The 15,213-nt window shown below is 41.4% G+C and overlaps 1 protein-coding gene across 2 annotated transcripts in view; it reads right to left on the reverse strand.

The window, feature by feature from the left end:
• The window catches only part of LOC113836627 (teneurin-2), a 934,552-nt gene that overhangs the window by 260,383 nt on the left and 658,956 nt on the right, over positions 1–15,213 (reverse strand). For both annotated transcript variants that reach the window (XM_035448193.1, XM_035448194.1), the window contains one exon: positions 445–683. In XM_035448193.1, the coding sequence (XP_035304084.1) occupies positions 445–683 (239 nt within the window). The remainder of the gene's footprint in view (positions 1–444; positions 684–15,213) is intronic.

The raw sequence follows: 15,213 nt of genomic DNA on the forward strand, positions 1-15,213 counted from the left end.
CGAGCTAGTTTGGCTTTCTCCCTGCTCAAGATGTTTTGTGCGAAATGACACCCATCCTTGTCTTGAGTTTCTAGCCGGAGAGAACCAGTGTGGCATAAATATCAGAGCACTCACTGGTTTGTGTTCAAATCCAGTGATGGAGAAATCTAGGTGATTGCTATGAAGTGAAGGGTAGATTTGCAGGAAAGATAATTCTCAGCCCCTCTCCGAGGAAAGACACAGCCAGAATGCTTAACTTCACCTCTGATAAATGTCAGCTAGAGTCATGACTGGAATGGATTCCAGGAGGGGAAAATCACTCCTATCCGTCACTCATGATTATGCTTTTCAAGAGCCAACAGGCAAATTGTACAGGCAGCAGAAGGCATCTAAATTCACAAGTCAATGGTCTCTTCCCACCACCTTCTCACCACCAGGATGGAGACCAAGGTTGCTTTGACTTACCTATAAAATATGCCAGCAAAATGGCCAAGAGAAGGGCCGCAGCGATGGCGGACAGGGCAGCGCATTTCCAACTGCAGTATTTGGAGGGCTTCTTCAGCTTGAAGGCCTTCCTGGAGAACGTATTCCTCGGCAGCAGGCGGGGTGGTGGTGTGTAAACGGTTCCTGAGGTCAAAGGGTATCCTGGAGAAGAGCTGCTGAACAGGGGTGTGCTTCCAGAGGATGTCTTAAAGAGGAAGTGCCTGCAAAGAGACGTGGAAGAGTCAGCCTGACCGTGGTTGCCTAATGAAGACTTAGCTGTCGTTCCTTTTACTTCTTATCATTCTAGTAAAATGTTAGTTAACTCTCCTTACCTTGGCAGATGTGTGTGTGCAAAGATTATTTTGGCTGGTGATGCACCTCAATTCCACAAGCTTGCCTAATTTTATACTTTCACAGATGTACACAGATGCATATAGGAGAATTCGGCAAAGTGTTCAAAGCAAATATGAAAAGTGAATTACTGTCAGTCACTCAGAAATGATGACAATGATGCTGATGCTAAGTATTATCACTTTTTAGATATGTGCAATTGAAAGGCACTTAAAATGTGTTGTCACCACCATTTACAAACTAAATGTTATAATATCCCTAATTTAGAGCTGAGACATCGGATTGGGAGAAGTCAGGTAACTGGCTAGGGATTTAAACCCGAAGCTCATTCTTTTGCTAAAAATCTCTGCTGTTAAATATTACCCCAGACTGCCTCTTTCCCCCTCCATTCACATACATTTTCATCTCTCCTTCTACTAGCAGTAACCATTTGTCACTTTTCCTGCTCAGTCTGCATCTTTAGGTCTTGTGATCATGGTTACTTTTAAAAGACATCTTTGCCCATCAATTGAACATGGTATCCTTGGTACCCAGACCTATAATGTGATAACTATATAATAGAACATAAAGTATGAAAAAACATGTGACTTCTCAGAGGATGGCCATTCCAAAGATACTTCACAGAGCATCAATGTCTGACAATGGATTATTTTCCTTCACATATATGCCAAGGATAAGATTTGATGTATAACTGGCTACATTTTATTTAGAACAAGGACATGTCCAGGAGGTGAAAGGTATGGATGGCTAATCAGATTCTGAGTTCAGCTGCTCAGGGAAGGGGCTGTATCTCACTTTGGACCTAGTTCATCCTCATGTTTCTAGACCCGTTTAGTAAATGCGTGCATGCATGCATACATGAGTGAGTGACTGGAGTCCTCCATTATTTTATAGTTGCATTTGCTGCAATTCTAAGATGCAAAAATGTCGACAGGCATTTTCTTTTTCCTCACACTTTCAATAGATGCATTTTTACATTTTTGATACAGATTCTCTGTATGTGGTCCTCTGACTGTCCTGTAAACTCACTATGTAGACCAGGATAGCCTTGATCTCACAGAGATCCACCTGACCTGCCTCCTATGAGACAGATGTGCGTCACCCATCACCCACACCCAGTGAATAAATGTATTTTCACTTACTGGCTGTTTATATTTTGCCATCATACCATATATTTCACTTACACCTCACATGAGCCCCATGCTGTGCTCAATAAGACTGCCCAGTTTTATATATGAGAATCGTGAAGCTTGGAGTTAGAGAGTAGGAATATGACCTGGGCTTGTGGTGGTTTGAATGAGAATGGCCCCCATAGATTCATATGCTTGAATCCTTGGTCCTCAATTTGTGGAACTGTTTGGGAAAGACTAGGAGGCATGGCCTTGTTGGAGAAGGTGTGTCACAGGGTCTCTGTGGCTTCCCAGTGTTCTCTCTCTCTGCCTCCTATTTGCTGATCAAGATATGAGTTCTTAGCTGTTCCAGCCAACATGTCTGTGGCTTGCTGCCACACCACTCCAACATGATGGATTCAACTCTCAGGAACCTTAAGCCCAATTAAATGTTTTCTTTTATAAGTTGCCTTGGTCATGGTCTAGCAAGACCTATTATTATACCACACTACCCTTTCTACTGAGGACTCCCAGACTTTTCCAGAGGAATCTATAGGCAATATCACTGTCATTATCAGTACTTGTATCTTGGCTACATACAGAAAAAATATTTAAAGTATTGGTATGACTGAGAATCATGTCAGACATGTGTCTGATTAGCAAAACAAGTAATATAACTATCATTAAAGCAAACAACTGATATTTAGACCTGATTTGTGCTATAAATATGTTCAATTATCTTGATAAAGCATGCACATTTAATTCCATAAATAAAACTTCATATTTCTTGCCAGTAGCTCTTTTTAGAACATCACACACACACACACACACACACACACACACACACACACACACACACACACACACACAGAGAGAGAGAGAGAGAGAGAGAGAGAGGGAGAGAGAGAGAGAGAGAGAGCATGTCATGCCTGCCATGCCATGGTATACATGTGGAGGGCAGAGAGCAACATACAGGAGTTGGTTCTTTTTTTCTGCTATGTGGGTCCTGGGGTTCAAGCTCAGGCTACTAGGTTTGGTATCAAGTGTCTTTAGTCACTAATTCAGTGGTTCTCAACCATCATAATGCAGCAACCCTTTAATACAGTTCCTCATGCTGTGGCGACCCCCAGCCATAAAATTATTTAATTGCTACTTAATAGCTGTCATTTTCCTACCATTATGAATTGTAATGTAATAATATGTAAGATATGATATGTGCCTCCTAAAGGAGATCATGATACACAGGTTGAGAACCATTGCACTAATCCATTGCAATGGCCCCAATAGCTCTTTTCTAATAGGTTCAATGAATAGTCTTTTGGAGAGGAGACCCTAGATAGAAGGTTTAAGGGAGCCAGAAAGTCTTGCATTTGTTCCTAGCAGTGTTCTTCATGGACGAGTTAGCTCACACTGGTTACCCAGCCCTACTCTTGAGCATCACTATCATGGGCAGTACAATCACAGGTGTTGCATATGCAGTTGCTACACCAACCACACAAGACAATTCAAGAAAAGCACTTAGTCTTTTCTTGAGAGAGTTTAGAGTTTCTTAGAGAAACTTAGAGAGTTTCATGGTAGCTGCTGACTTCTTAATGACTAGCTTTTACTAAGGAAGTTTGGAACAACAGAAAGAGCTCAAAATCCAAGTTTTAATTTAAATCTTGACAATCGTGGAACACACATTTCAAGAACTTCCCAATCTGCTCAGTAGTAACCCCACTGTCTCTTAAGCAGTGGAAACAACCAACAAAAATTTAAGATATGGCAGACACTCTGACACTTGATTTAGGATGCCACAAACTTGTTTTTCTTGAACCATTGGCAACATGTAACTCAATTAAAAAATATATATGAGTCTCAACTCTCATGCCCCCAGTGGCCTGTCCATTCTCATGGCTTCAGCCATCACTGAGATGTCTGCATATCTAGCTCAGTTTGTTCCTCAGGTATGGACCCATGTTCCTACTGTGTAGCAAACAACTTGTCTTCCACATTGTAGGTCACAACCAAATTTAGACTGTTTTCTTTCACCCCTCCCACCCTACCCTGTGTCTTTCTTAGCATTGTAGTAATGTTAACCCTTTTCTCTTTCCTCATCTCAGGTCCTAAAGAATCACATCAATGTGCAGGGCAGTGGTGGCGCACACCTTTAATACCAGCACTCGGGAGGCAGAGGCAGGAGGATCTCTGTGAGTTCCAGACCAGCCTGGTCTACAAGAGCTAGTTCCAGGACAGCCTCCAAAGCCACAGAGAAACCCTGTCTTGAAAAACCAAAACCAACCAACCAACCAAGAATCTCAATGTATTTCTGAAAATCTTTTCTGCTAGTTTCTCCTATGTTTTTTTCCCTTGTAGCTACAAAGATCACAGTCCCCTGGCTTAACTGGTCTTCTAGTAACACATAAAAGAGCTGTCTGGTTTTTTTTTTTTTAACCTCCATGGCTGTATGTTCCCAAGTCTCATGTCCTGCACATTTCATCCCCCACAAAAACTACATCATAACAACTCTCTGTCTCTCTGTCTCTCTCTCTCTCTCTCTCTCTCTCTCTCTCTCTCTCTCTCTCTGTCTCTGTCTCTGTCTCTGTCTCTGTCTCTTTCTCTCTCTCTGTTTGTCTGTTTGTCTCAAAAAAATCTTAGATGTATGAATGTTTTGCCTGTATGTCTGTGCACCACTTGCATGCCTGTTGTCCTCTGAGGCCAGAGAGGGTATCAGGTCCCCTGGAACTGGAGTTATAGATGGTTATGAGCTGACATAGGTGTGCTGAGAATAAAACCTGAGTCCTCTGGAAGAGCAGTCATTGAGATATTTCTCCAGCCCGGTGACAGCACTGTTCATGTTGCTGTACCTCTAGGGATGGGATGAAAAGCATCATTTTGTGTGTGTGTGTGTTTGTGTGTGTGTGTGTGTGTGTGTGTGTGTGTGTGTGTGTGTGTGTAAGGAAGGAAGGCCTGAAGAGGATGTTGGGTATCCTAGTCTATCACCCTACACGTTACTCCTTTAAGACATTCTCTCACTGAACATGGAGTTTGCTGATGGTCACCCAGTGATCTTTCCATCTATTCACTCTACAGTTCCGGTGTTACAGCTATAAACCACACAGGCTTCTTAAGTGGATTCTGGGGAATATGAACACAGGTCCCCCTGGCTTGCAAAACAGGTGCTTTTACCCACTGAGCCTGGGCTGTAACCCTTTTGACTTTGATCTCCATGGTCTGTCCCACACAGCCTACCCTACTTTAACCCCTCCTCACCTTTCAACCACCTACCTTGGAAACCAGCTCCAACACCCATCTATCAGTGCATCCCTGAGTCTCTTCATATATTTGAGGGTGGTGTCTAACACCTATTATTTTTAACAAGTCTTCCTCCAGACAACATGTGATTCCCCTGACCTTGTGCATTCAACACTGGTAGATACTATCCTCAGTACAGTCAGAGGCTAAACACTAGTGCCTAGACTTCAGTCACATCTGTAAACAGAATAAATAAATAGATAATAGAAATAATAATAAGATGAAGGTTGAGAAGTTTAAGTTGGATGTAATGCTATTTTGAATATACTTACTTTAAAGAAAAAGTAGAAGGATGTGACTATAGCACCTTCTTTATGAACTTCTAATATTTCTTTATTAAATCACCTTTGACAACACAGTCTATTTCCCATTCTTCCTTCTAGATAGCTTCCTGTTCTTCTCCCTGCAACCCCCAAATAAAGCCTTCCAATAGCAATTAGAATGACATCAGGGTTTTCCCAGGGTCTACAACATCCTGCATAGCCTGACTGTGGCACCTCTCCAACCGAATCCTGTAGCACTCCTCTCCTCTACTGTTTGACTGTCATATTGTCCTTTTACTGTTCTTTATCATACTTCAACTCCCTCCTCAGGGAGTTGTGTATTCCTGCTGCTTGGAAATATGTGTATAGTTCTCCCTTCATGTTGTTTGCTTTCTGCTTTAATATCATTCTCAGAGACTTCCCTAAGCCTCCTCCATTCTCTATGACTCTCTCACCATGATAGGCGCCCTTGCTTTCTTTATCTTATGCACATATATGGATATGGGTGTACACTATTTGTCTGTATCCACCATCACAAGTGAATTGCTATAAAGTGTAAAATAATGAGGCATTTATCAGATTTATTTACGTCTATGACTTACCATCTAGAATATAGCCTGTGCCACAGTGGTCACACATTTTTGTTCAATAAATGACCTACGATATTTCCCAAGGTCAAAATTATGAATGCTACAAGCACAGTGTTATGAACATTTTAGATCTTAAAATGAAGATTCCATCTATAATCTTCATGACTGATTTTAGAAGAGATTTACATGTCTTCCTATATGCAATAGGTAAGCATGTGCATTTCTGCATATGAGACTCAATTCACCAAAAACAGTATACACAGACTTTGGGGACAGCATTAAACCTGCAGTCCAATCCTTTTGTGTTGCTCAGTGGCACTGTGGTGTCTGTGATGATTATGGCTAAATGGAACCCATGCAGTTCTCACCCCTTTTCAGGTTTTGGTGTTCAAAAATGACCAAATAAAAATACCACAGAATCCTGTTTCCCTTAAAAGATATCCATACCCTGGTGACACAATCTATAGAGGATAAAGTTTAGCAACTCTGTCCCACAATTGATACAGAAATGGTCTTGGCGAAGAAACCCATTTCTTTTGTATGTTAATCCAAGGCAATTAACAAAAAGAAAAGGTAAACAATTAAGAAAGAAATGGTCTTCAGATTTGTATTCTACAAATACCCGAGTTAACATTACTTGAGTGCTTGAACAAAAATGTACCAAATTCCTGGGCTCCCTCTGGCCAGAGGAAGGCATTAGCTGTGTCTTGCTCGATCCTAAAACACATTAAAGATTAAGAAATTCTAATCTTGTTTACAACCTCCAACTATGTCCACTGACACAGAATGTAGTAGATTGTGTATAGGACTATTGTTGAAAATGTGGGTTTTGACAGCAGATGCCTTTTGGGTAAAGTGGCACAAAAGTTTCAACTTCTAAATGATTCAGTGTGACAATTGGTGTCTTTCCCTCCACTGACAGGCAAGACGCTTGGCCTGATGACAGCAAGGCGTCAGGTGGCTAACATTTCATTGGCTGTTCTTCCCAAAATTTTCTGTTTGAGTGTTTTTTTTTCTTTTTTTAAGTTGAAAAATATAAGAATTTTGATTAGTGAAAAACAAAATAAAATTGAGTAAAATACAATAAAAAGAAACAAGAGCCACAAGGTAATGGTGTGGTCATGAGGTTGTGGGGAGGCCTAGGAAGACTTTGAGACTCCTGATTTCTCCCTGACCTGGCTATTAAGATAGCTTTTCCCCCTCAGGGGCCTGCTCAGTGTGTGGCGGCGAATCATTTCTGATGCCCCAGCTGAACTTCTTCCCAGCGGTTGGTCATGGAAATAGCTCTGCTCAGGACTCCAGGCGTCAGCAAAAATGTGTAGTTTCCAAATGCACTTGACATTTTTCAAGCACAACTCAATTGCTCTCAGAATTGGCCACTTGTGCCTTGGAAAGGCAAGGCACATGAGGGGCCCCCAAAGTGCTGTCCTTGGAGTTTGCTAACACTTCAAGGGACGGCAGAAACCACTCTTTGATGTTTTACAAAAGAATCAAAGTGGAGCCTGTATGCTTCTTTCCCTCCCTAGCAATGTGGGGACCAGGGCATGGAGTCTAGCACTCAGCCTGCAGGATGTAGGTCGGGGGCTTGGGATGGATCAGAAGGCCAGGGGGGACCTGCCCATCAGTCTGTGTCCTCAGCTCTGGATCCCGAGTATTAGTGATTTCCTAAGAGCACAGTTATCATTGCTTCACTCTAAACTATCTATTTTGGGTAAATGTCATCACTTTTCTTCAAGTAAAAACAAAACCAGTTAATAAGAACAGGGAAGCATACCTAATAGCCTTCCTCCCTGTGTACTTTACATGACAGCAAAGACATGGATGTGAGGAAGAATCTGAGTCCAGCAGGCATCTGCTTCAAACTGGCTTAGGAAACTAAGGGAACACACTTTTTTTTTCTTATTCAACAAGGAACTCTAACAAATGAAAAAGCTAGAAGCAGCATCCATGCAAGAAGAATCCGCCAATTTAGAAAGCTGTGATCTTTTTTTTTTTTTTCTCTTCTCTGATGCTCAGGGTGCTTGACTAATCTGGAAGCTTCCAGAACTAGAGGCTGTTGATTTGAGGCTCCAACAAAGGCTTTACAGTCCTTTTTGTCCCCCATCTGATCAATCACAAGCAAACTTTGTCATTAACCTCAAACAGGACCGAAGCAAGAAACAAATAAATACATAAAATCCTCTAACACCAAGTACCATTTTCCAGCAGGCAACAGTCCTTAGAGGTGGGTTCCTGATTTCCTGTTGGTTTGGTTTTATTCCCAGGGGGAAATCCCATCAGGGCCTTGAAACTGAAATGTATTACACAAATAATCCTGCTGCAGCAACTCCAAAGGTCAGGCTTTCTTCCTCTCCCTGCTTCTCTCCCTTTCTCTCTCCCTCCATCTCCTGCTATCTCATCACATTGCCGCATGGTGACTGATGACGACCGCCAAGGACATGCTATTATTCTCCAGTGTATGTGAAGCCGGCTGCAAGAAACATTCTTCTAGAATCACATCAAAAGTCGTGAAGGGTCTCTATGTTGTGCCACATGCCCCTGAGTAGCTCTGCTTCTCGGACAGGATGGCTGCCAAGTGGTGTTCTCCTGAGAAAGTTGACACCCTCTCCCCCACTAGTAAATAAACCCTGGATATTCAGAGAAGTGGATGGGAATATTGATGCATAGCCCATTAATCCCTGAGCTATTTTTCATATCGTCTAGGAGGTGCCTGAAATTTGACAAAAAGCCAGTAAAAGGAGAAAGGCAGAGACCAGCAAGAATAGGGGTGCAGGGCTCAGTGAGGGAGGTCAGGTGTAAATTGGGACACAAGGTTTCTTCAGTCTCATCTAGCCTGCTATGGCCTTTGAAGCATTGGGTTTATTGTCTTTAAAGGAGTAGGTTTAATAAAGAGACAGGCCATAAAGAGTACTGTAGCATGTAAAGTTACTGTAATTAGGTTTTCAGGAGTTATAATAAAACATTTAGCTGGCAAGAGGTTAAGTAACCACTATCCTTCCTGGCACCATTATTATGACCTTCAATAGGGGAGCAATAGTGGTGGTCTGAGAGAAATTTGATGTCTATGTTCCTGAGAGATAAAGGCAAAAGACTTGACAAGAAAGAGAAGAGATAAAAAGAGAATATATAGTTGAGGTGGGAAGAGAAAGGGATACTGAAAAGGATGCTGTGGGATGCTGCCCTGCACAGCTGCCAGCTGGACAGCAACATCGGGTGATCTTTTAGGTACTCTTGGAAAGTGCACCCATGATGAAGAAGTCGAGTTTCTATATTAAAAGTAGAAAGCAAAGTTGTGAACTCACGAGTGAAAGGCTGGGAAATAGCTGGTCAGCCTTCTTTGGACACACAAATTTTCTTTATTATTCCTACTCATCTTGTTATTTTAAAAAAGCAATAGTATCACACCAAGGAGGCAGTTGTCATCTTGCTGATCTTGCAGACAAGCAGTGTTTGAATCTAGGCACCATGTTTATCACCATATGACCTGGGGGTGAATTTGTTAATCGCCCTGGAAGGTTGACCATGACATTATTTACTTTGTGAACTTGATAGATCTAAACGTTGGGAGAATTTATTTATACTGCATGCTTAGCAGTAGACTGACTGCCAGTGAATGGCCAATGCATGGGGCTATTACGTGTCTTGAGGACAAAAGCATAGTTCCTGTACTCTTTGTCCCATATTCATGACCCCAGGTTATTTAAATTATTTGTCAAAAGGATGAATTCTCATTGCTACAATGTGTTGTCCACCCTCCCAATAATTTTCTCAGGAAGAAAAGCAATTTGGGAAGATGACTAAAGTGCTTGTCTCTTCCATTTGAAAATTTATATTTGGGTTGAAAAGTGAACTATGGCTTTTAAAGTGAAAATCTGAAAATAATTCAATTGCCTAGTTCTTGACTTAAAACGAGCAAACAAAAACCCAACAAGAAACCAATAATCCAATTAGTGTAATTAAAAGTTTGTTTCTGGTCATGCATAGTTCCCTCAGATTTGGTGCTGATTCAGTGACAAACATGTTTTCAAGGTCTCAAATCTCTGGACCTTTCAGCTCATACAGAGAGTCACTGTATTTACTTGTTTTATGAACAATGGGAAAATCCTCTATTTTGCTATCTCCAAAATTTGCAGCTGTACCAAAAATACTCACAGCTGGAATAATTAGCAGCTCAATTTATTTCCTTCCGTTTTCTAAATAGATGCCTTAACTCTTGGTATTTAAATTGTGTCACACAGTGATATAACATAGCATTTTTTCATTGTAAAACTTTTTTTCTCCTTCATGGAATGATCTGCTATCCAGGGTTACAGGTAAAGCCTCTCCAGGTCACTAAAGAAAACTGGGGTTTCCTGAGCAAAACCATTTTCAAGTCTTTCAGACAAAATGGGGAGCCTCCTTTTTCTCAGTTCTGGTGTTGTGAAATAATTTGGTGACTTTTTTTCAGGTTAATTGGTGGAAGTCTAGAAACACATGCACACACACACACACACACACACACACACACACACACACACACACACACACATGCACGCACGCATGCACACATGCATGCATGCACGCACGCGCATGTGCAGAAATATACACACACATGGGAGGACTAAACAAAGACTTGGACTTCAAACTTGACCTTGAATCCACCAAACAATGAGCATGCAGAGACAGACAGACTTATGTGAGTGTCCCCCAGTTGCCAGGGTGGATGAAGGAAAAACATAACCCTTTAGATATAATTGCCAAACTGGATGACCTCTTGCATCACCACCGCATAGGGTCAGAACCTTGGGGTGAACATTTTCATCATATTGTGCTTCCTGTTATTATGCCTGCCTTACAAATTTGCCGCATTTCTTCAGTCAAGTTATCAAGGCTACACACTCTCTCTTTTGCTTTCTAAGATCTCTTGCAGTTCCGAGTTGGTACTCAAGAAATTCTAGAGAAGGAAAACACAAATTATGGCAGAATTATTTTTGAGCCAGGTACAGCTGGACTCCAGCTCCACTGGACGTGGCATGACATTGGGAAAGACAGCTCATCTCCCTAGCTTCAGATACCTCTGAAAAGCAAGAATAAAATGGAATTCCAGAGCCATGGGAAGGGCTGAAAAAGAACACAGATTTGAACTCTTGGCCCAGTAATCGGGTCCTTGAAGAGTTTAATACATCATGCCCCACTTTGTGCCCATTTCCATAAGAAATATAACATCTGATATTAAGGCCACAAGTAAGAAGTCAAGTGATAATCACTGAGCATGAGCAGATACCCCATTGACATTTGATGCCATGGTGAAAGCGTCTCACCCTCCTAGGGAACTGTTGAAGTGCAGAAGCAGGGTCCCTCACTGGACTGGAATTTGTTGAGGTTATAAGTACTGTGCCATCAAACCCAGTTTTGGTTATCGTTGCCATTTTGTTTTGTTTACATGGTTCTGGTGATCAAACTCAGGTCCTCTTGTCTGGTAAAGCAAGCTTTCTATTGACAACTACTACTCCAGACTCCTCATTTATTGTTTTTCCATTTCTTTTGAGACTGCTACTTTCAACTTCTGTGTCATTGCTGAGGTCCACCAGGTGTGAGTGTGCTGACCGTTCATATTGTGGACACTCAATGGGCTGGAAAATAGTGGGATAATGCATTTCTAAAAATTAATTTCTAAGATTCCCCATAGCGTCGGCATGCATTTTATAGCTCTCTCTTTGTTCCACAGCAATGCAATGATTGTACGTTTTCACACATCCTTGGATTCTAATCTCTGGTCCAGCTCCTCGTTTGTAACTGGGAACGCACAGATAATCTTCCCACAAGTCTGTAAGAATTTTTGGTAATGTATTTGCTCCTTATCTCTCACGTCCCTGCCCACCTGTAGAGCAGTTTATCTTCACGGGTTTGGTATCTCTGTGAACACGAAGAGCTCATGGTGCATTTTCTCATCTAAATCACTTTCAAAAGAATAGAATCAGAGTGGCCTTCAACTCCAGAATGTCCCCCTACACCACGGAGAGGCTCCTTTAAGTTTCTCTTGTTTTCATCTCCCCTATAACAAAGGAGTACTGTCTGTCCCTCCCCCCACACCCTTCTTTACCCTTCTCCTTTGGTACTTAAAGGATTTTGTTAACAAGGAAGGGCTTCATTCACCACAGTGCTGAAGGGGATTCCAGTCTTCCAGATGTTAACACAGTGCACACCTGGACCCACGAACTTTAACCACTCAGATACACTGGTGTATTGTATTGTAATCTTCAGGTTACACCTTGTGTAGAGACTTCAAATTTTACTACTCTGAGCAAGATTGGAAGTAGACTTTTTTTCCTAGCTCCTTCTTGGAAAAGCCTGGAAATATATTTATAACCCACAACCAGATAATAGGCAGACAGCGAGAGACCTTGGAACACTATGTCCTAAAGGGATGCCTCCATCAAATCCCTCTCCTCAGGACTCAGGGAATCCTGTAGAAGAGGAGGTGGAAAGAATATAAGAGCCAGAGAGAATAGAGGACACCAAAGAAACAAGGCCCTTTAAATCAATGTGAGTAGAGCTCATGTGAACTCACAGAGACTGAGACAGTGTGCACAGGACCTGCATGGGTCTAAACCTCATGGGGTCCTAGAGCTGAAAGAAGTTGACATGTGTCCCCATTCCTAACACAGAAACTATCTCCAACTGACAGCCACCTGCAGATGAAAAATTGGCTTTCTTCAAGGAAGTCTTACCAGGGAAACCAACTACTCTTCAGGCTAGGCCCCATGCCCAGCAGTAGATGGCCAACAGAAAATGAGCTGAACTCAAACTTCATCTTTAGTGGTTCTTTGTCTTATAATCTTGTGTTTTTTTTAAATGGGATTTCTGTGTGTGAATATGTGTGTCTCTGTGTTTATATGCATTTCTTTAGCACTTCCCCGCTTGTTTGGTTGTTGTGTCCTTTAAAAAAAAATCTTACTGTATTCTGATTGTTTTTGTTTTATCTTATTTTATTATTATCCCTTAGATGCCTGTTTGTTTTCTAAGGAGAGACAGAAAGGGTGTGGATCTGGATGGAAGGGGAGGTGGGGATGGACAGAAGGGAGTAGGGGGAGGAAAAACTGTAATCAGAATATATTCTATGAAAAAAATCTATTGTCAACAAAAGGAAAAGGAAGGGAGGGAGGGAGGGAGGAAGGAAGTAAGGAAGGAAGGAAGGAAGGAAGGAAGGAAGGAAGGAAAGAAGGAAGGAAAGAGAAAGAAAAACCCAAAACAAAGGATTCATTTTCTATCTGTATTGTCAGCTGTCTTTCCTCTGAGTAGATCTTTAGTACCTAGAGAGTCCATGGTAGTCCTCCAACTGTTTTCCTTTATAATTTTAAAGTTTTAGAATTGAGATAAAATTAACATAGTATAAAATTAACCATGGCACTGTTACATGTACACCTGAATGGCAACTATATAGTCACAATGTTGAATGATGGCCTGTAGGAAGTTAAGGCCTGCAAGGCCGAGAGATAAGCTAAGCTGGAATCTGCCTAGCACTGTCAGCAGTCCTGATCATGCCTAGCCAATGAGGGGTGACCACACAATGCCAATGGATAAGAATGCCTGGGTGCTGGGAGGGTCTATCAGGTGCTCCCCATTGCTAAATAAACCAGTCTTCTATAGCCTTTTACCTGACTCCTGGTGTCCTCGTTGATGTCACACCTTCTCATCCCCTCTGCCCCAAGGAGTTCTTAGGGACTAGCTACTGTTTAGGGCCAATTCTGTTTAGTACTGAAGAAATTTCATTACTTGCCCACCCCTAGGCCCCTAAGTCCACTAAGAAACAAGCGCCTATTCCTATATTCGCCTACAGCCCAAATGGTTGACACAGGTTTGGCTTCTGTCTGTAGGGCTTCTCCTATTCTTGATAAATAAATTTACACATCGTGACCTTTAGTGTCTGTCTTATTGTTCCTGGCCTAGTGTTTTTAAGTGCACCCACCATCCCCTCATATAGCATGTAACAGTAAGTATTACATTGTTTTGGGGGCCAAAGACTATTCCTTTGTGTATAGCAATATAGCAATCACTTTTGTATCATTCATTCATCCACTGATAGACATCTGTTTTTTTTCTACCTTATGCTATTGTGTGTAAAGCTGCCATGGGCATTGGTATAAATATTGTCTTGTGTGCCTGCTTTCAGTTCTTCTGGGGATCATCTTCAGAGAGGACTTGCTGAGTTGAATGGTCATTATGCATTTAGCTCTTAGAGGGAACTTCTAGCTAGTTTCTAAATATAGGAAATGACAATCAACATTGAACTCCTCAGTAAGGGCAGATTGTAGTTGGCAGTAGATATTGTCCCAGTCTCCTTGAGTCCTACATGTGTCCCGAACTTGCCTTCAAAACTTAATGAATTACAAAATAAGCATCACCACCTAGTCAGGTTGTAGCAGGAGCAAGGAGAGCAAAGTCACATCATACTTTACAAAATGTTTCAGCACAATTCAGCCATCTTTCATATCATATCAGAAGACAGACTGGACTAAGAGCCTAGGAGAACTTAGTTAGCAGAGCTACCTATTTATGGTATTTCTGTAAGGGTTTTATTACTAGCCCATACTCAGAGAACTACAGCATAGACAATGGTTATTAACCAGACTGCCCAACCTGATGAAAATCTATGTGGGTATACTTAGATTTTTAAAAGTTTATGGTGACACAGCAATTATGTCTGATTTCAGATAGTGAAATTACTGAGTCCTTTCCAAGTCAGAACTTGTGGAAAATCTGAGCTTCAATCTTCTGTTATGAGACCAAAGAGAATCTAAAAATCACAACTTATTGGTTGTATTTTGTTCAATGACTATCTGTGTATGTTACTAGCTTTTAGTGAAAGTTCCTGTCTCTGTATGTTACTAACTTTTAGTGAATGTTTCTTGGTATTTGAGAAAGACTGGAGCCTATAGAATTAAGGAAAGTACTCTAAATCTTTACAAGTCTTTACTATTTAAATAACCAGATTTTCCCAGTACTCTATAATAATTATTACTCTGATTATTTGACCACAAGAGTATTCTTTTTTCTTGAGTTGGGATCTCATTGTTTAGCCCTGATTAGCATATGACTTCCTATCTAGATCCAGCTGGCCTTGAATTCAGAGGTCCATCTTCCTCTGCCAACAGAGTACTGGGG

The sequence above is a fragment of the Cricetulus griseus genome, chromosome 7 (genome assembly GCF_003668045.3).
Source record: "Cricetulus griseus strain 17A/GY chromosome 7, alternate assembly CriGri-PICRH-1.0, whole genome shotgun sequence".
Lineage (NCBI taxonomy): Eukaryota > Metazoa > Chordata > Mammalia > Rodentia > Cricetidae > Cricetulus > Cricetulus griseus.